This window comes from Macrobrachium nipponense, chromosome 24 (genome assembly GCF_015104395.2).
Source record: "Macrobrachium nipponense isolate FS-2020 chromosome 24, ASM1510439v2, whole genome shotgun sequence".
NCBI lineage: Eukaryota > Metazoa > Arthropoda > Malacostraca > Decapoda > Palaemonidae > Macrobrachium > Macrobrachium nipponense.
Window position 1 is genome coordinate 34,454,236 of NC_061091.1, and position 25,008 is coordinate 34,479,243.

The 25,008-nt window shown below is 39.3% G+C and overlaps 2 protein-coding genes across 3 annotated transcripts in view; both read right to left on the reverse strand.

Annotated features, from left to right (window-relative positions):
* Positions 1-25,008, reverse strand: part of LOC135205576 (patatin-like phospholipase domain-containing protein 4) — a 147,315-nt gene that overhangs the window by 12,313 nt on the left and 109,994 nt on the right. The window contains exon 4 of one of the 2 annotated variants that reach the window (XM_064236344.1): positions 23,915-24,671. The exons of the other annotated variant lie outside the window; for it this stretch is intronic. Within the exon in view, the coding sequence (XP_064092414.1) occupies positions 23,930-24,671 (742 nt within the window). The 3' untranslated portion in view covers positions 23,915-23,929. Of the gene's footprint in view, positions 1-23,914; positions 24,672-25,008 lie in introns of those variants that run through there. 2 annotated transcript variants of the gene reach the window in all.
* LOC135205577 (patatin-like phospholipase domain-containing protein 2) lies at positions 5,500-23,918 on the reverse strand. The gene has a single exon (XM_064236346.1). The coding sequence runs from the start codon at positions 22,400-22,402 to the stop codon at positions 21,650-21,652; it is 753 nt and encodes a 250-aa protein (XP_064092416.1). The 5' UTR covers positions 22,403-23,918; the 3' UTR covers positions 5,500-21,649.

Consider the following 25,008-nt stretch of genomic DNA (forward strand, 5'->3'; position numbering starts at 1 on the left):
ATGTAACGGCTAATTTAAAATGGTGCAAACATTATGACAATTGGACAAAAAAATTTATGATTTTTTCGGAAGTGACGTTACCGCCCGGACGTAAGGAAAAAGTTTTTTTCATAAATTCACCATAAATCAAAATACTGTGCTAGATACTTCCAATTTGTTGCAAAATGAAGGTAAATGATTGAATATTACTAGAATATAAGAGTTTTAGCTTACAATTGCGTTTTTCAACCATTTCGGTAGTCAAAATTGACCTAAGGTTGAAATTTTGGCACTTATCGTTATTTATATAAAAATATTTCAAAACTGATAAAAGCTACAATCATGAGTATTTTTTTGTTGTATTCTACGTGAAATTGTGCATATTTTCATATATAATACTCCATGTAACGGCTAATCTAAAATGGTGCAAAAATTATGTCAAAGTGACGAAATAATTTCTGAGATGTGTCACTGATACTTTTTAGTGCGATAAGAAAGAAATTCGTGCTTGCGCGCCTGCGTAACGATTGTAAACAAAACAACGCCTTGATCCGCGAGCTCCCAGCATCCCCCAAGGTGCGTGATTCAAAAGTTTTCGTCTGGTAGGCCTATAAGTATTTTTCCGCAAATTTTTAAAAAAACTATTTTTCTTGATGTACCATACGTCCAATTGGCACCCAACAGACAATTTATGTTGACGTTTATTATGTCCAATCAGCGTTAAAGGGTTAATATAATATCTTACAAGACTGCATGTTCAATAGAACAGTAAGGCTTCTCTCAAATCTCCTGCATTACGAGTCACTGAAAAACCACTTAAAATTAAGAGTATCTTTAAGTGAAAAGGATATTCTTTTAAAAAATAGAGTAGTAGTACACTGTATAACAGACTGTGGATCAGTATATTGTAAAATATTATCCTGGCTTTCTGCTCCATGTTAATGCAAATACATCCTACATCATATGCACATTACCCCAAACTCTCTTTTAAAACTACACCACTGTATGTATTTTCTGTGGTCTCATTAGTTCTATCTAATATTAAAGGAGTTTTCTTTTGCAAGCAAGAAAAAGACCTATTAAACAGTAATGTGAGTGCACCATGCATTCTTCCTGAAGGAAAAATATTAGCCATAGCATTCCCCTATGAAGAGGAAAGCTGTGTTAACATTACTAAAAAGTATAAAACCTTTGAGCATTTGTACATAATGCATATACAGTAACTACACAATAAAAACAGAAAAAGTTTAGAACCTACAACTTTTCACATAACTGTTAATGTTTCCCTATCACACAACCCCTTATATTTTACTAAAGCTTCATCTGCAATTATAAGAGGGAGCAGGCCATTAAAAATTGTTGAAACTACCAGTAGGGTACCAGCGCCAATTACTGAAAGATTTGAGCTGGCCCCAAAATGAGTTAGGCAACCAATTCACTCACCCTCAACACACAATTCTGACAAAAATGATTGAATGGGTTTGGGTGTCGGTTCAATATATATGGAAAAACTTTGTACAGTCTAGAGATAATAAAATTATTTTTTAAACTTTAAAATTGTTCCTGCTCAACATCTAAGTCATAGGTATGTTAGCCACACTTACTTAGGATGGAGCAGGTTCAAATGTCCTTAACAAAAGGCCTGTTAAGAGAGACTGGTGGCATCATCTTAAAACCACATCAGAATTGCAGCATAAAAAAATTCTTAAATACACGATGTCAGTCAGTTACTGCTGTCTCAGGGCATAGTATATAATATGGTGGTAACATCAATTTTATCTTACAAGTGTTATGACTAGTAATACAATCCTTTGACATATCTGACAGAAAAGTGAATAGCAAAAGTAAATGGAGTGGTTGCCCTCTTTGTAACCACACATGATATGCCTACATTATTACTTTCATAAATTTTGAAAGATGTTTCTCCAACAATGGCAGATAAAACCTTTGCATAAAAACTTGGGCTTGCATATTTCCTAGGATAGAAAATAACAATAACACTGATGATAATCACAGAAAATTGAGAGTGTATACATGAATTGCTATAGTATTTGCTTCCTTTTAACTTAAGACAATAAAATGTAAAGGGGAGAGGCAAATGAAAGAGACAGTATAAAAAACAGGGTTGACCAGGCTTAAAAGCAATGTCCCTCTTCTGTTACTAAATGTAGAGAATGTATTATATTAAAAATGTAAAATGTTGGCGAGTAAAAAGACTGCAAAATCTGATACAGTGCAGTACAGTATTTTCAATTTCTCCCAAGATGATGGTTGATAACTGGTTGAATAAAGTCAAGCTATATAAAAATGAGAAATCTACTTTTCTGCAGAATGATTCTATCTTTCAGGGTCTTGAAACCGCCTATTTGTAAAAAGTCAGGTCTGCATGTCAAGATCTATCATTTAAATTCTACATGTGCTCCTACATAAAAAAAATTGTGTTCCTACGTAAAAAAAAAAATTGTGGTATTCTTATATATACTGGAAATTTAAACAATATTCTGTGTAAGGCAAGAAACAAAGGCCACATCACAGAAATTGACATCTGGAAACTGACACTAATTGCAAAAGTTTCTTATATCTGCCAGCTGTCAAGATCTAATTTGAAACCGTTTAGAGGAAGGCATAATGGAATGACCTACAACAAAAACAATAGATGGCATTAGGGATATAAGATGTAAATTATTATGGAAGTTCAATAGACTGCCCATCTATGGCGGGTAATGTACCTGTATCAATGTTAACATGAAAGCATGACACCGTAGAATGATCTCCCAATTGTATAGAGAGTTCAAATGAAATAATTAAATAATTAGGTCTGGAATACATAAAAAAATAGCACAAGGTGTCCATGAAAATAACTGTTAGTATGTACTGCCAAGAGGGATATTGCAGCGAGCAATCATGTCTTTTCACTGCCTCGTCAGCATCTCATCCTTATTTAGTAAATTACTGCCGGTGCCCTGATAGTATGAAACTTTAATTCTGTGAGGTCCACTTTATCCCCTTTCTGAAGATATAAATTGTCCACTACAAAAACATGGTTGTGCAGTAACATACGAGTATTTGTAATTACTGTCATAGTTACTAAGTACTATTTTACCTTTTTGTGTATTCCTGCAATGTATAGTTGAACAGTGACTCTACAAAATTGTTGACATTACCATCAAAACAAAAAACTGGAAATTAATAGTTCCCATAATCAATGCATGAGTGTATTTCTAAATGTTTCAAATATTCTATGGCACTCATCAAGCTTTCTCATCCCACCAATGCTTTGTATAAATGAAGATAATTAAAGTTAGTGTTTCATTCATACTTTCTCATTCACTAAACACACTGCAAACTTCAGTATTCATCCATTTCTTACGAGGGAAACTCCCACTGATTCTTAGTACAGACACATATTCACTAATCTAACACCACTGGGGCCAGACGAGTTCACAACTACTGAAAAATCCTAGCAACAAAAGGATTCCTTTTAAACAAGAGCTAACAACTCATCATCCTCTCAAAATATCATGTACTGTATATAAATATGTAATATTTGACATCATGTAAGGTTTGATTGTCCTATTTCCCATTATAAATAGATCATATACAGGCAGTCCCCGGGTTACGACGGGGGTTCCGTTCTTGAGACGCGTCGTAAGCCGAAAATCGTCGTAAGCCGGAACGACGCTTGGAAATATGTCTTAAACTAATAAAAAGTTATAAAAACCTTACTTGTAATCCTTTGGTTACACTACATGTCGTTTCCTGTAGTTTTATGTACAACCTGGAGTTATTTTCATAAAAGAATGCTGGTTCTTGAAGGTAAAAACTATTGTAATCCTCTGGTGACACTACATTCTTGAAGTTTTATGTACAACCTGGAGTGATTTTGCAAAATCTTGAGGGCTACAAGAACAGCTGATTACTATTTATGTATCATATAGACTAATTAAAGTAAATGTATCTTTAAATAGGCTTATATATTAGTATCAACAAAACATTTCCTGCCATGAGTCAGAGGCCGTTTAATGAAACGAACACTTCTCTGTCCTATCTGTTCAGAAAATAAACGTTACGTCAATCCCCGAGACCATTGTTGCCAAAGCGTCTCTCTCTCTCTCTCCTCTCTCTCTCTCTCCTCTCTCTCTCTCTCATCTCTCTTCTCTCTCTCTCTCTATCTCTCGCTCTCTCTCTCTCTCTCTCTCTCTCTCTCTCTCTCTCTCTCTCTGATCAAATTACATTGGAAACTGACATACGATTGCCCTAATATACGAATGTTTTGAGATATAACAGAAAATTTGCGAAAATACAAGCTTTGATATACAACGAAATATTTGAGATACGATTTTGCGATGAGTGTTAGTTGTATAGGCGACCGATAAATGGCGTTCAGTCTGTTGTTTGTTTGTTGGTGCTGCATGTTAACACGTCGTTGTTTAGTTCGTTGTATTTGCGCCTATTTTTCGTGTTATTTTGTCTATTTTATTATTAACCATGGGTCTCAAAGCTAAAGACAAAGCAGGTGATAAGAAAAAACCCAAGAAAATGATTTCGATGGAAGCAAAACATGAAATTATAGCAAAGCATGAACGTGGCGTTCGTATCGTCGATTTGGCAAACGAGTATGGTCGAAATCCTTCTACAATATCCACGATCATCAAGCAGAAGGAAGCTATAAAAACCCCCGAGACCATTGTTGCCAAAGCGTCTCTCTCTTCTCTCTCGCCTCTCCTCTCTCTCTCTCTCTACTCTCTCTCTCTCGTCTCTCTGATCAAATTACGTACTGGATAATGTCTCTCTTTGGATACTTCGATTTTGCCAAATATTGAGGGCTACAAGAACAGTTGATTACTATTTACGTATCATATAGACTAATTAAAGTAAACGTATCTTTAAATAGGCTTATATTATTAGTATCAACAAAACATTTACTGGCAGAGTCAGAGGCCGTTTAACGAAAACGAACACACTCTGTCCTTAACTCGGAGCGTCGGAAGCCGCCTCCCTCTTCTCTTTCTCTCCCATCTCTCTCTTCTCCTCTTCTCCCTCTCTCTCCCCTCTCTCTCTCTCTCTCTCTCGGTCTCTCAATCTCTCTCTCTCTCTCTCTCTCACTCTCTCTCCACATCATACATTCCACTTCTCTCTACCGCTCTCCTCCTCTTCTACTCTCTCTCTCTCTCTCCCCTCAGCCGATCCCTTACCTTCTCCTCTCATCCATCCACTCTATCACTCCCTCCCCCCGTCCTCCTCCTTCCTCCCATCGTCTCTCGTCTCTCCGCCCTCATCACTCTCGGGCGTCCTCCCAGCTCGTCTCACCTCAATCACGTCCTCTCGCCCCTCCCTCTCTCCCCCCCTCCATCCTCGGTCAGATCCTCTCTCCTTCCCATCACATCCCTCTCACTTCTCTCCCTTCCCCATCCCCCGTCACGCATCTCCGTCTCTCTCCTTCCTCCGTCTCCTTCTCGTTCCCTCTGTCACTCCTTGTTCCCGTCTCAGATCTCTCTCCGTCTCTCATCTCTGATCAAATTACTGGATAATGTCTCTCTTTGGATACTTGGAATTTGCGTTGTAATCTAACCAGAAACTTCGTTTTGTTATTATTACTGGAAACAAGCAATGATTTTTTCATTATTTGCGCTTTTGGACTGTTATATGTAAACTAGAATGTATTCATTCGCTCGGAAACTAGTTCCGCATATGAGGCGTCACTAAAAAACATAGAAAAATACAACATAAAAAGTGTCGAAAATCATCATAATCTCAAAATTTTTGTTGTAATCTAACCAGAAACTTATTTTTATTAATATACTGTGCTAAACTATAAAGGATTTTTATCATAGTATGCGTTTTTTAAAAGCGTCGTTAACTCGGAGCGTCGGAAGCGTCAGCGTCGTAACCTCGGAACAAGCGTCGTAACCCAGGACGGATTTTTCCATTGAATATTTAAGAAAAAGCGTCGTAACCTCGGAACGTCGTAAGCCGGAACCGTCGTAACCCGGGGACCGCCTGTACTTTGTGCATACTCCAAGTCCTGACTCCCAGTAAAATTCTTAACATCAGTGAAATGAAAAAAAATGTACTGTGGCAATGATCAATAAGTGTGGAGGAAATGAACATTTTATTATAACCACAAAAACAGAATCAAAATATTTGGCTACAATTCACCATTCTCCCAGGTGACGGTGAACATGTGCTTCCAGCGTATAAAACAGGTTTTGACAAAGGAAAAACCTATTTTTGGTAGCCGCTGTTAGTCCTCAAAGGAGTTACTTTCTCATGGTCACCCCCGGGGCTCCATAAGACGACAGACATACCAACTACGTACAAAGAATTCCCTTAAAATTGGTCGCAACCAGAATAGTGATTATTGGCATAAAGGACCCTAAAATGGTTACCTAGGCTCTGCATTATACTTGTACAGATGTGAGAAGTTGATGCCATCTTTATTACATGCCCCGTCTGTGTAAGATAAATGTGTTCATCCCAGTCCCATGCCTTTTCATCAGGGGAAGTGTGTGGGTTTGAGGACTTACAATGGCTACCAAAAATGGATTTTTCCTGCATCAAAATTGTTTTTTTTATTATGTAGCTGCTGTTCGTCCTCAAGGGAACTTACAAAGAAATTGACAAGAGACAAAATGGCTTAGCTCCTAATAAATAAATCCCAATAACCCAAATTAATTTTTGGTCCAAGGTATAGTCACAGGTTATTAACCATTTTCTTTATTCCAGATACCCATATGGCTTGGCAATAAGGAACAGGGAACAACACACGAGCCAATATGTAATTATTCTTGTGGTTTGAAGGTTGCTTACCTAATTATGTTGGGTCTGGCTGCAGGATTACTGTGCCTTCCCTAACAATATCTCAGCATGACCACCACTCTCATGGCATAGGTGTTTCAAGAATTTTTTATGTAAGGTAAAAATCATAGGTTATCAGTCTTCATTCTGGATACTCATTCGGGTCTGGCAATAGAGAACAGGAGACACATGAACATTTAAATGTATTACCCATTGCAGTGACTTACCTAATTATGCCAGGTCTGGTTGCAGGAATATTGCTCCTTCACCAGTTCAAGAATACTGCTGTCAATAATTAATAACCACTTTGTACACTCAAAGACTTCTTCAAAGGAAACATTTCCGAAGAAAGTTAATGATGTACTCGCCTTTTGGATGGCATGTGACATATGAAAACAGAGGATTGGCCTTTTAATAGGGCCACTAAAATCATTCTCAGCTCATGTTTGTTGGTACTAGGGTGCAGGAAAAATAGGACCATCTGGGATGTTTGCTGTGACACCTAGGCAAATTTTAAAGTGCATGAACCAGGCATAATATTTTATATCAGGTGCTAATACCGAGTTCCTTTATCAGAAAAGGGGATTTTCTCCTTATAACAGGCCTCATTCTTGGCCAGGAATGATAGGCCAGGAAACAACAGCATATGATACTTAGGTATATGAGTGGTGAAATGTTGTCTGTGTAAGAGAGCCAAGTAGGGTAATCCAAACACCTGATGACAAAGCAAACACGAAGACTGACTTTTGTGACACATGAATCAAGCAGATGACAGAAGTCTAAGACCCTTATTCAGGGACCAGGTAATGGGAAACCTTTTAAAAGTTAACCTTTACAGTGAAAAAGACTGGAGAATGTGAATTAACAATTTCTATTATTAGAATAAATTTCAAAACATAACACAGGTGTTTTGCCAATGCTGGCTTGTATGCCATGATTATTGAAACAGCAAGGTGCTTGACCTCAAAAGTTAATAAAATGTAAAAATATTTTACCAGATTCACCATAGCTATAAGTGTAGGGGGTAATGTAACCACATTCCAATAAGGACTGGTATGTTGAATACCATAGTTTGCACTAGGTACCTAGCAATATTAGGTAAATAATCTTCACAGTGGACTAGATTTAAAATTCCACCTGTCTGGGATAGAACAACAGGCAGCAATAGTATAATTATTCTTTAGCCCATTGTGGAAGAAACAAGGATCCAATTACAATTTGGCTGCTTCAGGCTACAAGGCAAATGGTTCTGTTTGTTCCAGTCCTGTAGGAATGCTTGTCTTTGTTTGTTTGTTTGTTTGTATGGTGTTTTTACGTTGCATGGAACCAGTAGTTATTCAGCAACGAGACCAATGGCTTTACATGACTTCCGAACCACGTCGAGAGTGAACTTCTATCACCAGAAATTCACATCTCTTGTCTTGCTACTGCCTGAATGTCCAGGTTCAGAGATACATACACTGGTAGTTGATGGTTCTCGCATGTGGCAAACCGATCCACTTCCAGACTGTGGAAACATGTTAGCAATTACTGACTTGAGAGCAGCTCAGTATGAGCCTAACCTGTAACAGGCCCAGACTTCATTTCCAGTGTCATCTGGAAAAACTGGGCTATATGCACAAGGAATCTACTAAGTCCTTCCCTATTCTGGTTTGAATGCTCTAGGAAGAGACAAATGGCAGCAAAAGGTGGCCAAACAAAGTTCCAACCTCAGAAAAAGTCTGATGGATGTAAGGTGGGACTTGTAACTATTAAGAAACCTTTTGAATGGAGTCTGTCAACTACCAATCTCTGGTTTCATCAGCACTCTTTTCTGGTGGCTCCCCATATAAAATATACAGTGGTCACTAAACGGACTTGTGAGGAGACATTTGTAATTCCCTAGTTACCTTCTCATACCAACACACACTGGATAGGCAAAGACTAAACTCAACCTGCACAAAAAACATATCTCTTAACCATTTTAGGGCGCCACTCCGGGTACAGGCAGTCCCCGGTTATCGGCGGGGGTACTGTTCTCAGCGGGGTGCAGATAAGCGAAAACCGCCATTAACCGAAACTCTGCGACTTATGGCACTTATGGCCCCAATAACCAGTTAATGGTGCCTCTGTTACGTATGCTATGGTGCCACACCGATAACTTGGTGCATTATGGCACCATAATAATTCGGCGATTTTATGGCACTAGAAAAGCACCATAAAACCGGACCGCCATTAACCAAGTCTGATGATAACCGGTGACTGTCTTATTAACAAAATTCATGAATGGCTGGAAAACCTTATGCTAAAGTACAGTTTAGGCAGAAAATGTCAGATATTAGCAAATCAGCTTTTCCATAAAGGAAAAGCTGTCCTTTACCAACTAAAATTTGGTCACACATGCACATCACAGGCTTCTGAAGGTGATTTTCTCTGTTTTTAGTAATTCTGTAATACAGTACATAATACTTTGAACCTTTCACAGTACGACACTTGCTGGTGAAGTGTCTTGACTCTTGAGGACCTGAGAGTATACCACTTCTCTGAAAGTCAAAATGCCCATGGAGAGGATGTTTCTTTGTGTCAGGTAGTAAAATCAAGTTTACTGAAGAGCCTGGTTGTTTTCACTAGATAAAATTATGTATTAGTATCAGATTTTTACCTGTTTGGTATATAGACAGGAGAGTATTTACAAGCATAAATAAAATATGGATTGTGCAAATGTTCATACAGTAGAAATTTTTTTTTATAAAAACATTGTTAAAGTACTTCAAAAACTTTAAAAACCTTCTTCACTAAATGGTCTAGCTCCATAGATGAGAGCATGATCTTGGCCAACGTGAAGGATGACTTTAGAGATGAATCCATAGCCTAGAGAAGTCCCCTTGGGAGGAGGTGACCCCAAAAAGAAACTTCTCCAGTGGCATGAGAGAGATATCTCCTGTGTGAAGGATGAGAGGGAGGAGCACAGAAGACTGCCTACCCTAATCCCTCTTCTCCAAAAGCCACTCTCGAATCTCTTTCAAGGCTTTCCTTGGATGAGGACAGAACCATCTTAGGAAGCCTGAAACTCTCAACAGGCTGGTTCCTAATCTAAAATGCAGAGGCAGGAGAAGCCCAGGCAGCTGGAAAGACGGAAAAGTGACTGAAAAATATATGAGGTGAACTGCTTAAGCTGTGGGAGCAGGTGCCTGGTCGAGCACCTCGTTATCTCAAGAAATCGGAAGCATGTCCAGAGGGTCCTTTGGTGCTGTAGGTGGCCTCAAGAAGGCCCATAATGTCATCGACTTGGCGCTGAATGGCTCCAGCAAAGGATCATGCTCCATGGGAGAGGGAGCAATTGCAGTAGGCAACTGAAGAGGTGGCGCCGGACACTTGGAGTGTGGCACTGGGGGCTGGGGCTGAGCGTACAGGAGGTTGCGCTGAGTTCTCAGAAACTGGCGCTGGGTATATGGGAGCTGGTGGCGTTCAGGATCTACTGGGAGCCTAGACGATGGGCACTTTTGGGAACTGGATAGACGCTTGGGTGCAAAATACTGGCGCTCTTCCACTGGACGCTTGGAGGAAAACATTCTGGGATGTCCCAGAAACTACAGGACAGCTAAGGACTACACCCAGGGTCCTGAGTCGCTTGCAGGGAGGCGGAGAACAGCAGTCTGCAACCACTATGCGTCTCTTCAAATGTCGAGATCCATCAGAGAAGAGCCATCTGTGCCTCTTATCCAGACTGGAATCCAAAGCACTGTAAAAAAAAGCTCATGTATATCCTTACGGATGCCTTTCCAATGGCTGTCCACCGAGACCTGGGACCAGTCAACAGGCTCAACTGGGGGAGGGGGGAGGCGACTACCCGGGGGCAATCCCCAATGACTTCCCTTGGACTTACAGTATGCCTTCTCCTAGGTTTAGGGGAGTCTGACAGTGACCTTTCCCTGCCTTCTCCTAGGTTTAGGAGAGTCTGACAGTGACCTTTCCCTAAGAGCTTCAGCAGGATGAGTAGCCATCTCCTCCACTGAAACTATAATTTGCACTTGCACTTTTAACACACACTTTGTCCATAAGAACCTTAAAGGATGCCACTAACTGAGCCATGGTGTTAATTATGAGACCAAATATCTGGTCAACACACACTTTGAGACTGGCAATGGCATTAGGGTAGGAAGCATGGGAGCCAGGTAAAGGAGTGTGTGGAATAGTAAGGGGCTGGTTAATGAGGGAAAATCAGTTAAAGGAGATGACGGAACAGGTAAATTGGCTACATCCAATTCAGGAGTGTAATCTAAGCTAGATAAGCTTCCAGCTTTGCTCTAGCAGCCGCCTTTCTTTTTCTGCCTCTTTCAAGTTGATCTAAATGGGCTTTCAAAGTCTTCCATTTCCCCTGGTCCCAGTCCCAGCATTCAATACAAGTCAAATCAATTGAGTAATTCTGTCCTCTACAGTTACTACAGATTGTGTGTAAATCATAGGAGGTTTTCATCAATCTAGTTTTGCAGCCTTTGCTGCAAAAACAATTACTAGAAGCACTAGAGTCAAGACATAGTCAGGAATAATGTTATAATCAGTGAAAAACAGGTCTAAATAAACCTAAGCTATCTAGAAAGAGCATGAAGGCCACCAAAATAATGAATACTTCACCAAATGGAGAACAAGTACAACCCTCTGGAGACCAAAATTCAAAATAAAGCTGCTCAAGACAACTGAAGTTCAGTCGTTAACCGGCAGAAATGAATTGAACTCTTCAGCTGTGTTATACTTATTCTCCCCTGGAAGTGGGCTGGGTTCGTCACCTACACTAAAATAATAAATGAACTATAGTGAATTTCAATATTTAAGTTGCTGTGTGAGTTACAAACATTAATAAGTAACTTATATAAAAATAAATTTTAGTCAAGCTAAGAATTTTAATTTGTCATGCTCCCAAAAGCATTCAGAAGACAAAGCCTAGGAGTGTGTTATACTGAATGCCAAATTTCAGAAAAACAAAACAGAGTTAATCAGCAATAACTTCCAAGGCTTTATCCAAATACAAATCGTCATCCCCAAGCCAAATGACATTTGTACCTGCGCCAAATCTCAAACAAGGCAAATTTTGTGCTCGTGCAAGCTAAAGTATGAAAAAAAACATGCTTCAGAAAGAACTGAATCTGTCCAACATAGTACTTAACTGATAAAACAGTCTAGAGGAAGTTTTCATCTAAGTTACCCAGGAGTGGCATGAGTCTTAGAGCATATATCACAAATCACCCTATGTCACCTGATAGACTTGAATATTTATAAAAAATGCTTCTTCAGTTATGAATCTGGATTCAGAATTTGTCTAACTTACCCATTCACATAAAATATGTACAGGTATCAGTGCTTATGTAAATGTATGCGCCTAATGTAAATGTATGTGTTACAATCAAGCATCTTTGATAATCCTAATCTCAAGTTTACTGCTAGATTATGAGGCATCTCTCGAAATTACAAAACATGAAACTTCTTAGGGTTGCTAAGAAATATGAAAAAATATTACATTAAAATAAAATGTGTCACAAGAAGTTACTGAAATTAACTTAGATGATAAATGTGCTTTCTTCCCTATTCAAACTGCATAAAACCTTTTATTTAACATATGATATGCATTAATCACTGTAAATAGCTAAAACATGAAAATTTTTAAAAGTAAATTATATTTTTCCTAACTATACAACCCTGAGGTCCTTTACATTAGGAATTACTTTCAGCAATGCTGGAAAATGGCAGCTAAACTCTTGAACAAGGTGGTAGGCAAAAATATCTGCCTACCCGGATGTATCAGCATTCCAGTTTGCCTTTCACCCCATGTTTCAGATTGAGGCATGGCATGAGGTGGGCTTAACCCTTAAACGCCGAAGCGGTATTTTAAAAATCATCTCCCGTATGGCGGCGGCATTTGCGAGTGAGCGCCGAAGCGGAAAAAATGTTTTTTTCAAAAAATCACAGCACGCTTAGTTTTCAAGATTAAGAGTTCATTTTTGGCTCCTTTTTTTATCATTGCCTGAAGTTTAGTATGCAACCATCAGAAATGAAAAAAAAATCTCATATCACATATAAATAGTATTGGGATATATGACAGCACAAAAAAAAATTTCATATATAATTGTATACAAATCGCTCTGTGAGTAAAATGGTTAAAGCTAATGAGTTAATTTATTTTTTGTTGTATTGTACATTAAATTGCAATCATTTTAGTATATAACACATTGTAAAACGATCAAGGCAACACAGACAAAATATTATCACAAAATGATGCATGAATTCGTAACACGCGGGCATAAAAAATAAGCGGTTTTCAAAATTTCACCATAAATTGAAATATTGTGCTAGAGACTTCCCCTTTGTTGCAAAATGAAGGTAATTGATTAAATATTACTAGACTGTAAGTGTTGTAGCTTACAATTGCAGTTTTTTACCATTTCGGTCGAGTTAAAGTTGACCAAAGGACAACTTTTTTCTATTTATCGTTATTTATATGAAAATATTTCAAAACTGATAAAAGCTACAACCATGGGTTGTTTTTGGTTGTATTCTACATGAAAGCGCACATTTTCGTATATAAAACTTTATGTAACGGCTAATTTAAAATGGTGCAAACATTACGACAATCGGACGTCGGAAAAGTTACCGCGCGGACGTAAGGAAAAAGTTTATTTCATAAATTCACCACAAATCGAAATATTTTGTTAGAGACTTCCAATTTGTTGCAAAATAAAGGTAATTGATGAAATATTACTAGAATGTAATAGTTTTAGCTTACAATTGCGTTTTTTTACCATTTCGGTAGAGTCAAAGTTGACCGAAGGTTGAAATTTTGGCACTTATCGTTATTTATATGAAAATATTTCAAAACTGATAAAAGCTACAACCATGGGTTGTTTTTGGTTGTATTCTACGTAAAATTGCGCACATTTTTATATATAAAACTTTATTTAACGGCTAATTCAAAATGGTGCAAACATTACGACAATCGCACGAAAAAATGTATGATTTTTTTTGGAAGTTACTGCGCGGACATAAGGAAAATGTTTTTTTTTCATAAATTATCATAAATCGACATATTGTGCTAGAGACTTCCAATTTGTTGCAAAATAAAGGTAAATGACTGAATATTACTAGAATGTAAGAGTTTTAGCTTACAATTGCATTTTTTGACCATTTCGGTCGAGTCAAAGTTGACCGAAGGTTGATATTTTGGCACTTATCGTTATTTATATGAAAATATTTCAAAACTGATAAAATCTACAACTATGGGTTGTTTTTAGTTGTATTCTACATGAAATTGTGCACATTTTCATATATAAAACATTATGTAACGGCTAATTTAAAATGGTGCAAACATTACAACAATCTGACGAAAAAATTTATGATTTTTTCGGAAGAGTTACCGCGCCGATGTAAGGAAAAAGTTATTTTCATAAAATCACCATAAATCAAAATATTGTGCTCGAGACTTCCAATTTGTTGCAAAATGAAGGTAAATGATTGAATATTACTAGAATATAAGAGTTTTAGCTTACAATTGTGTTTTTCTACCATTTCGGTTGAGTCAAAGTTGACCGAAGGTTGAAATTTTGGCCCTTATCGTTATTTATATGAAAATATTTCAAAACTGATAAAAGCTACAACCATGAGTTGTTTTTAGCTGTATTCTACATGAAATTGCACACATTTTCATATATAATACTCCATGTAACGGCTAATATAAAATGGTGCAAAAATGATGTCAGAGTGACAAAATAATTTCCGAGATGTGTCGCTGATGCTTTTTAGTGCAAGAAGAAAGAAATTCGCGCTTGCACGCCTGGGTAACGATTGTAAACAAAACAATGCCTTGATCCGTGAGCTCCCAGCATCCCCCAAGGCGCGTGATTCAAAAGTTTTCGCCTAGTAGGTCTATAACTATTTTTCCACGAATTTTTGAAAAAACTTTTTTATATTGACGTACCATACGTCTAATCGGCACCCAACAGACAATTTATATCGACGTTTAATATGTCCAATTGGCGTTAAAGGGTTAATGTGTAAAGGACCTCAGGTTTGTATACTTAGGAAAAATACAATTTACTTTTAAATATTATCATTTGTTTCTACACAATATACAAACCTTCAGCCCTTGACATTATGAAGGCTCACTGTTTGGAAGGAGGAATCTGAGTGAGTCTCTTTGAACTGATTGGAATTCTTCACTCCTGGGATACTACTCCCAGTTGAAAGAGCGAGGAGTAACCTACCTCTGACACATTGATTTGAGTAGAGGAACTGCAAGATCAAATGTCGACTTCTGGAGCTTTTCAATTGAGTGAGAAATCACAACTCATACGAAAAAAGGCTAGGAAGAATCTTAATAGTTGGAGGCAGTAAGGCAGACTCGAAAAGGGTTTGTATAATTATTCTATATAAAGAAAATAGGAAGGGTGCTTGATATTTAGACTTACTGCATCAGATGCCAGTTCCAGCAAGTGTAAGTTCGAGTCCTATTCTCTGCCCAAAAGAAGAGAAGTAGAGAGATGTGGAAGGAGGAGGAGGAGGAGAGAACAGTCACACTCATAATGCTTCTCACATCCAGAACCACACCTTTAGTGAGATGCTACTGGTCCTGTTAAAGGAGCCGAGAACAAAAAAAACTTGTTGAGCAGCCAAAACACATCCTAAGGAAAAGGGGTTCCAAGGACTTGTGGGCAATACCCAAAGGTAGGAATACAAGCAGTCCCCGGTTATCAGCGGTCTCAGTTAATGGCGATATGGTTCTATGGCACTTGTCTAGCGCCGAGTTTTGGTTATCGCCGCCATAAGATACTGATAATAGAGTTATGGCACCACAACATACCTAACAGAGGTGCTGTTAACTGGTTATCAGCACCATTCCCAAAAACTCTGTGCCATAAGAGAGCACTCCACCGAGGACGGAACCCCCGCCAATAACTGGGGACTGCTTGAACATGAATGTGGTCTGATGAGACCGCAGTATACTGCATCCAGACCAACAAATTCCTTTAAAATGCAAAGGATGGACTAAGCCACTGATTCTGTGAGCTCTCAGGGGAAGCGTACAAGTGATGATGTCGTCAGGTGCGGAAAAACCTCCTCCCTATTGTCTCACAAAACCAGAAGAAAGACATGTCCTTGGACACTTCTTTCTTCCTGAGTCAGTACTAGGGAAAAGCTATCAACATCCATTTCAAGGATGTAAAGTCTTTTTTCTAAAGTACAACAACACACTAACAAAGTCCAAGGTGCAGGGGATCATGAAGTACTCGAACCTGGCAACAGATGCTGAATGATTTGGAGTTCACTACGACATCTGAGACAGAGTCGAGACATCGATACCCGCCTTGTGAAGGGTGAAATTGAAGAAGGTCCATGCAAATCATCTATCCTCTTCGCCAATGCCAGAGTGATACGAGATGCAGGTTTAAGAGGCAAATCTCTGTCTGATGATTCTTGCATGGGTGTGTGCGCCCTAAATGAGAGTTGAATGCTGTCTAGAGACCTGGGATCCCTGTGATGGCAAGACAGAGAGAAGTTTCTCATCGGTAGTTGAATCTTGACTAAAGAGAAACATTACATACTATGTACTTCCATGTGAAAGACTAAGCCGAATATGGACCTATGTCTTTCCCAATTAAATCAGAGAGAAGCAACTCTTGCGGCTCTGACCAGAGAAAAAGTCCAATCAATGACATCAACTAGCGAAGACAGCTCCAATCCCTGGAAAGTTACAGAGGACAGAAAATAGTTACTATCCCATTATGTATTTCCATTGCTGCTTGGCAAGAAAACCTGTGCTTGCAAAGAAAGCTGAACAGTCTTTTAGCTGTGAGGACACAGGGATCTTACTGCCTGAGGGACTGCTACTGTGTCACTGACACAGTAGCATTACCTTGGAAGCAGAGCTGACCAGTCGGGTGACAGGCGGAGTCTTCCGTAATTTATTTTCAATTCAGGGTAAACAATGCTTGTTGAATACCTTGTTAAAAAATAAAGGTAGAGAGAAGACAAAAACTGTCAAGTTTGTCTGAAAAAGTAATTCTGATCGATCATAGTGGCCCATGGGTCAGGTGCGATGGAGCAGACGACCTACAGACTTCTGTTGTACTGGTCGGTAAACAGAAAGATGATAGGATATCTTCTGAGACATATCTCTGTCTGATGATCCTCGCAGGGGTGTTTATGTAGCATGAGACAGGAACCCTAAACGAGAGTCAAATACTACAGCCTATGGACCTTGGATCATTGTGACGACAAGACAGTGAGGTTTCTCATTAAGTAGTTAGGCCTCGACTGAGGAGAAACAATACTAAGATGAACAATCTATCTGTGAGGAAGTAACACTCTGCCCGTCACTCAAATCCAGAGGCTGATTTGCTTGCCAGTACATTTCATGCCAAAATGTATTTGGCCGATAGAGCAAGTGTACAATAATTACACTCGGGCACTTAGTACATGTTAACTGAAACAGGAGGGAAATTAAAACCCTCTTATTTGGTGATAAATGCCACTACTGTGGTGTTGTTGTTTAACAAATCTACTAAGTGCCTCAAAATCAAATCTGGATATTCCCAAGAGGTCAAAAAGGCTGCCTTGAGTTTCAGGATTTTGATGAGAAAGTACTTATCTCAGTCAGTGCATCTGATAACAGACGCATGCTGCGAAGAAAATTTATATAAGTATATTCAAAGGCTCCTGTTGATCAAGCACCAGTCTAATTCCTTCCTCATCATTTGAGAGAGAAAAGAAAAGGATTAGGGACTGGAAGCAGACCACCATCCTTCTCTAATGAAGAGAGCAAAGGCAAAGCATCTATGGCGAAAAGACACCGAAGATGACTAGCTTTTAGCTGAACTGGCTGTTCCCAAGATGGGAACACAGAAGAGGCAGAAGTTCAATGTAAGATGGCCGAGACCCGGAAGAAAGCAGATACTTCAAAAGGATACCTATACCGGGTCCGGGCTATGTCATTATCAAGTCCAGAGACTCAACAGACTACTCTTCTTTCAAGTAGTACCATTAGAACGCCTGTTATGAGTATTCTTTTCTAAGTCCTTCCTTCTGCCTTCTTCCTGACTGGAAAGAAGGTTGAAAGAGAAACATGGAAAGAGAAACATGAATGTGCACACACTCTCAGAAGAAAAAGAAGGCTGGCTATTTCAAGATTGTCCTCCGAAGCCTGACTTTTTTAGCTTTGCCCAGAGGACATGGCAGACCCCTTGGCATGTTCCTTGACTATCATCAAGGAACTGATTCATTCCTAAGGGTCAAGACAACTTCAGGACTTACAAAACTGGAGATCCTAATTAGGAAAATGTCCTTTTCTTAGGACCAGAATTGCCCATAGGTTGCTGACTGGTGCAGGGTAGGGGGAAAATTTCATAGGGGATTGCCTGGAGGGATACCATAGCGGTGTCCTTCAGGCACTCCTACCTGTTCTGCTAGAACCAGGAGGAGGAGTAACCATGGAGTGTCATCAACCTATGATGACAACAGTGCGTGGAAGGAGGGAGCTTATACCACGGCAAAGCACCAACCTGAGGAAAGCGAAAAGGTCACTCAAACAGAGCTGAGTATTCGATTTGGTTGATCCATCAGGCAGCAAACGAGCCAAGTCGAACCAAGCAAGCAAGCTGAGTCTAACCCAGCTGATGGCGCGAATGCAATCAGGGTACTGGTTGGCATGCAAATGAAGCTAAGATGAGACTCGTCTGCTAAGAACCATTAATGTCATCCCTAAGTACTCTAATCTCCTTCGAGGGCGAAGCCCCTTGAGAAAAAAGATTAAAGGGGAATCCTGCATATATGGACCTTAAGATTCAAGACATAATAGATGGGACCTGACGGCAGAGTCGGCAGGTGGTGTCGAAACACCTCACATCTCGGCACCTGCTCTCGTTCTGTGAATAAACCAGACTGAAGAGTGAACCCTCTGATACTGGTTTGGAAAAGGCCTGAGATTCTACAGAATCTATGGAGCTGAAAAAACTCTCCAGTCTAGTGCTCGCAATTCCAAGGAATTCAAGTGCCCGGCAAAACTCCCGAATCTTGTAAAAAATTATCATTGGGAGCGGTCTCCATTTGGCTTAATAAGAAGCCAAGAAGAGATAGTCACAGCACCACTCTTAGACAGACTTCTAAAACTGGAGCCAAGAGTGTGGCCAAAACACACGACTCCAGAGGAGAATGCGAATCGGCTCCCACCCTATGAGCGGGAAGAGCCAACGAGAGAATCCTGCCTTCCCACAGAGAGGCAGTTCTTTAGGAGTCAGGTAGGGCTTCTTAAAGGAATCTGTGCCCTCAAGACTCAAGACTCCCAAAATGTGAGACTCCAGAGGAGAATGTGAAACGGTTTGAGACCTATGAGAGAAGAGTAGAGAGAACATTGTCTCTAGGTGTTCGGTCGAGACTGAAACACCAGGAGCTCAGTCAGAGACCAAGTGCACCCTCAAGATTCCAGAGGAGAATGTGAATTGGCTCCCGCCTTATGAGTACGAAGAGCCAACAAGAGAATCCTCCTTCCCTGAAAAGAGGCAGTCCCTTATAAGTCCAGTAGGACTTCTTACGGGAATCTCCTCACTGCTTCTCAAGGTGCTCAGCCAAGACTGTGGCACCAAGTGCTCGGTCAGAGACTAAGGCACCAAACCAGGTCCTGGCCAAGTACGTACTGGTAAAGTACTGGCAGGGAGAGCCAGAACGCTTGCATGTTCTGGCTTTTCTCTCACCCTGTACCTGAACGGGGACAGTGAGAGGTCTCTCTGACACTAGCTCAGGATGCTAGAGACTTCATAGAAAATCAAGCACTTGGAGGCCTTGGCTAGGCTTACACCCTGGCACAGCACCAGTCTTAGAAGTGGACTTCAAAGGACTGGCTGTGGAGTGCAAACCAAAGTCTGCGTGCCTGATGGCTCCTGAAAATGCAAGACCCTGTGAGGGATGCTGTTCAGTTCCCAAGCCCAAAGGCCGGGAAGAGCTGACGAAAGAACCCACTGCTTCCCCGAAAGGAGGCAGCTCCTTAGAAGTTCCATGAAGGAACTTCTTAGGGGGAAGAGAAGCAACCTTATTCTTCCATGACTGATAAACCTTGGAAGAAAAAGAGGATGACTGATGAGCCTTGGAAGAAGAAGGGGAGAAGGCAGCAGAAGATGCAGGCAAGGATAAGTTTGAAAAAGGGGCTCACTTCACAGGAATTTTTCCTCAAACTCCTCTTCAACATCTACAGGAATAGCAACAGGATGGACCAGGGCAGCTGCGCAGGAGAACATACAGCAGCAGCCCGGCCGACAATAACTACAGGAACATCAGTAACAACAGGGGTAATCAGGGCAGCTGGGGCAGGAGGCACAGCAGGAACTGTCCCATGACTGGTCATCAGGGAAACAAGAGCAATCAAAATAGGAGGCAGAGCAGGAGCAGATAGACTACAGATACAGCAAGGCAGTGCCACAGCATACAGGAATGCCAAAGTTGAAAATCCTAAGAAAAGGAAAACCAACAACAACAATCCAGCCATCTACTGCTGTGCCTACGATGCTCACTGTAAACCTGAAGAAAAAAGCAAAGAAGATTATTAGATGAGGACTCCTCTTGCTCTGAGGGTAATTACCCTACTAAGTGGGAGGAGGCCCTTCCAAAGAGGTCGCCTTACCACCAACCATTCCCCTCCCTCTTTTTGCCAAAAAAGCGAGCGAAGAGTGCAAAGGATAGGTCATTCCTGAAGGAGAGAATGCCATAAGGAAAAATTACTGGGAGAGAGAAATGAGGATGAAGGGGTGGCTACTGAGGGCACTGTCAAAAGCAAAAAAAACTTCCAACGACACTTGACAACCCTTCTCCGAAGTTTCCTCCCGGCAAACTCTCCAACAGCACGTGGCAAGAACAACATCCACAAATACTCATAAAAGATATACTGTTGTGCCCTTACAAGCAGAGGGCATGAGGATGTGATGGAGGCCAATGTTATGCCCTTGGCTGCCAGCCCCGAAACGCATGAGCTGGGGGAAGGCAGCCTGAAAGGCTCTCACAAATCATGGATTTGTATATTAATAAATATCTTACACAGTAAATACAATATATAAAAAAGTAAGAAAAGATCCCACTGGGAAAATTGAGCTTAACAACGGCCTGCATTGTATGGAAGCCAAAAGCAAACTGAAATGCCTACATCCAGGCAAGCGGGTATCCTTAACTACCAGACAGTAGTTACATACTGCTGAACCATCTTGTTCAAGAGTTTGGTGGCCATTTTCCAGCTTCACCAAAAGTAATTTCTAATGTAAAGAACCGAGGATTTGTCTATTGTGTAGGAATAAAGCACATAATTCAAGTTTATCCAATAAGGCAGTAGAGTTAAAACGAACAAACAAATGAATTACATACTGACAGTTAAATCTGTTAGTAAACCATGAGTGTGAGTGAGGTTTCATAAAATATTTTGGGGAATCACACATTGTGATAAAGTGTAATTTGTCTCACACTTGAATGTCTCAAAGATCTCATAAAAGTTTACTTATACTCTGTGGTTTAACTCAGTACTACTGTATTTATCATAGAAATTTATATCTAATAATATAAAATATATAACTTGCACAGCACCCTACCTCTTTAATGTTAATGCAATTCCCTTTCATCATCCTCCCTCCTTTTTGACAATGTAGTGTAACTTAATGACTATCAAGGAACATTTGGTAGCCCATTTAATAACAGACATACAAAAAGATACAGTAATATATATAGAATCACTTATCAATAGAGGTTCAGCAGTACTACCCACCCAGTAACTTGAATGAATGAATGAATGACTTTCTATAAAAAAAACTATACATTAACACTATTTACATATCAAATTGGTAAAAAATTTTCTTTGAATAAAAAAAGAAAAAATTCAAAGCCCATGCAGCATGGCTCTTTGTTTCTTTAGGTATCTGTAAGCATCTAAATACCCAAAATGATAATATTCATTCAGAATGTGTGGTGGTGGTGGCATTAAAGTTCTATAAAATCGAACAGCATTTGAAAATGAAACATCCATGGGTATGTTAGAAAACTTCAGTTTTCCTACTCCTTGATCTTCCTCTGGGCAAATGTCAGCATCTCCACAAAATGGGCTAACAGAGATAACCCTACCATCTAAAGACAATCCTTTACTGGCATTACTATAACCGCCATCAATATACCTTTCGCCATTGAACAAAGGAGGTTTCATTCCAGAGTAGCCTAAGATAAAGCATGAGCCCCTTAACGTTTGAATGAGATCATCTCGGGTGTCCCATTTTGATATTACAATGTTTTTCATGTCTCTAACACGGGTGAGTGAAACATAAAGACGACCACTTGCTCTAACATGGGCATCAGGAGGCAGGCTTTCTAGGCCCTTGCACAAATATTCATCAAATTTAAATCCAGGACTGAAAGGCCCCATTACCCAATTTTGTGCCTCAGCTGCAATACGAAGAAAACCAAATCTGACACCATCTAGAGGAACATTGCATATTACTGATGCTCCAAGGAGAGCTCCTGCAGACACACCAAATACTTGGGCTTTCTGGATGAAGTGTGGTGAAAACTGCTTGAGACAATCCAATGCACCCATCAGGTAAACCCCCAAGAATCCACATCCAGCCAGAGATATGTTCATGGGCCTACAAGGTTTAAGACTAATCTTATCTCCACGAAAATAAAATTATACTGTATCTGCTATTACTCTAACATGAAAGTTAAATAGCATGTTAGTGTCTAAGAAATAAGACAACTTGACAAAAGTTATTTATATACAGTACAGTACTTTTATCATCTAGGCTATGCCCAGTAAATACATTAAAATTTACATAGCAATCTTTGCAGTCATTCATTCATGATTCATAATAAAAACTCTTAATAGGTTTAACAATATTAACAAAATGTAACTGTCAATGTATGGAGTCAAGCAAACACAAGTGTAGTAGTACAGATCAATGTTTCTCAACGTCTGAGAAAAAATGAAAACTTCATACCAATTCCTTTACTAAATATAAATATGGTGACAAACATAACCATAATAAAAGGCACTCTGAATCCTCATAACCATTACTGGTGCCTTGTTCAAAACAACCCACACAAGTAACATTCACAAACATCAAGGTACCTAAAAGAAAAGCCTTGAAAATGTTCATGAAAAACCTAAGGTCCAAACAGTAACTAAGAAATAGGCAGTGCATGGAAATAACACACCACCCAGAAATGAGAAAAAAACAAAAGACTAGAGGCTAAAGCATGTCAATTTCAGTCAGCATTATGCAAATATATAAATAATTACAGGTAGTAACTAACATTAAACTGTAACATGGGAGCATGGCACTTGAAGGTAGCACTGCAGTTTCTCTTGTATCCTACTGTTAAGAAAAAGTTCAAAAGTTCACTCAAGCAGGGAGAAAAGAAATTTGGTACTATACATGTGATAATGTGAGTAATAAGAGTAGCTAGCATTAATTCAAGAAGCTAAGGATTACGGTTTACAAAGGAATATTTACATGGCAAGATAAAACTAATGTGAGATAAATATAGAAAACCTATGGAGTAAGTAAGTATCAAACCAAATAACTTTGGCCCAAAAAAGCTGATAATAAAAAATATACAAAAAGGAATTCCTGATCATTCTCCTTAAATAAAAAAAATACTTTCTAAGAAAATGAAAATGAAAATCACAGATCAAATGCATGTTACCAAAATGATAAGAAATTTAATCTTAAAGAACAAATGGCAATGTAACTGGACTTCAGCTTAGCAGTAACAACCACACATAATGGATGCATTCACAATGAAAATGCAGTACATGATCATATATAGAATTTCTAGAGTGCATCTTCCCAAGATGATAGTCTACACTTCACATGTATATTAGAACATTGCACTTTATTACACAGCTTAACTAGTTTTCGTACACAATGTCTGTACACAATCAAGCTGTTTATATTTTAAGAATACATGATTATCAAACGGTATAAACACAGCATTTATTCCCATTCATCAGCTGTATATAGCATCTTAATAATATTAATATCACTGCTACTTAAATGTCACTGAAAGTATGATTTGCTTTCCCTTGAAGTTAGAAAAGACTACAATCATTTCAACTTTAAAAAAGTATATCATTTAAGAACCTTAATATAACTCTAAAGCATTCCTGTTAAGACTTTTTTAGTTTCCTAAGGTACAGAACAGTATCTGAATACCCTCTACAATAATACTGATTAAGTACAAGTGGTGGCGGTGGCATTAAAGTTCTATAGATACTAACAGCATTTGCATACGAAACATCAAAGCTTTGTTGATACCATTTCAACTTTCCATACGACTGGTCATCTTCTCTAGGGGATATATCTGCGTACCCTGAATAAGGACTAATTGTTATAGCATTAGGTTCAATAACAGGCTGTCGGTTACTGTAACTCCCATCAATATAACGTACACCCTTGACCATTGGAGGCTGTAATCCTGAATATCCAAGAATAAAGGAAGAACATCGAAGAGTCTGAATGAGATCTTCACGAGAATCCCAACTAGAAATAATAACATTACTCATATCAGGCACACGAGTAAGAGATACATGAAGGCGATCACTTGCCTTGGTATGCGCATCATGTGGCAAAGCCTCTAGTCCCTTCAGTAGATGGCTTTCAAATTTAAATCCTGGGGTAAATGGACCCATCTTCCACTTCTGTGCTTCTTCTGCAATGCGAAGAAATCCAAAACGGACACCATCCAATGGTACATTGCAAATGAGAGAGGCTCCCATGAGAGCTCCTGCTGATGCACCTGCTACTTGGACTTTACTTACGAAACGTGGAGCAAAGCGGCTCAGACATTCAAGAGCTCCAATAAGATACACTCCCAAGAATCCACAACCAGCCAATGACAATGACATGCCCCTAGAATGAAGGTCCAACATATCTTTTACCTCTTGCTCAAAAGACTATTTTGGATTCAATACTGAAAACTACAGTAATTCAATATGTAACTGCTTTATTAGTTTTCTGCATACATAGTCTTAATTCCTAATCACTTAACCCTTAAACGCCGATTGGACGTATTATACGTCGACATAAATTGTCTGTTGGGTGCCGATTGGACGTATGGTAAATCGATATTAAAAGTTTTTTTAAAAATTTACGGAAAAATACTTATAGGCTACCAGGCGAAAACTTTTGAATCACACGCCTTGGGGGATGCTTGGAGCTCACGGATCAAGGCGTTGTTTTGTTTACA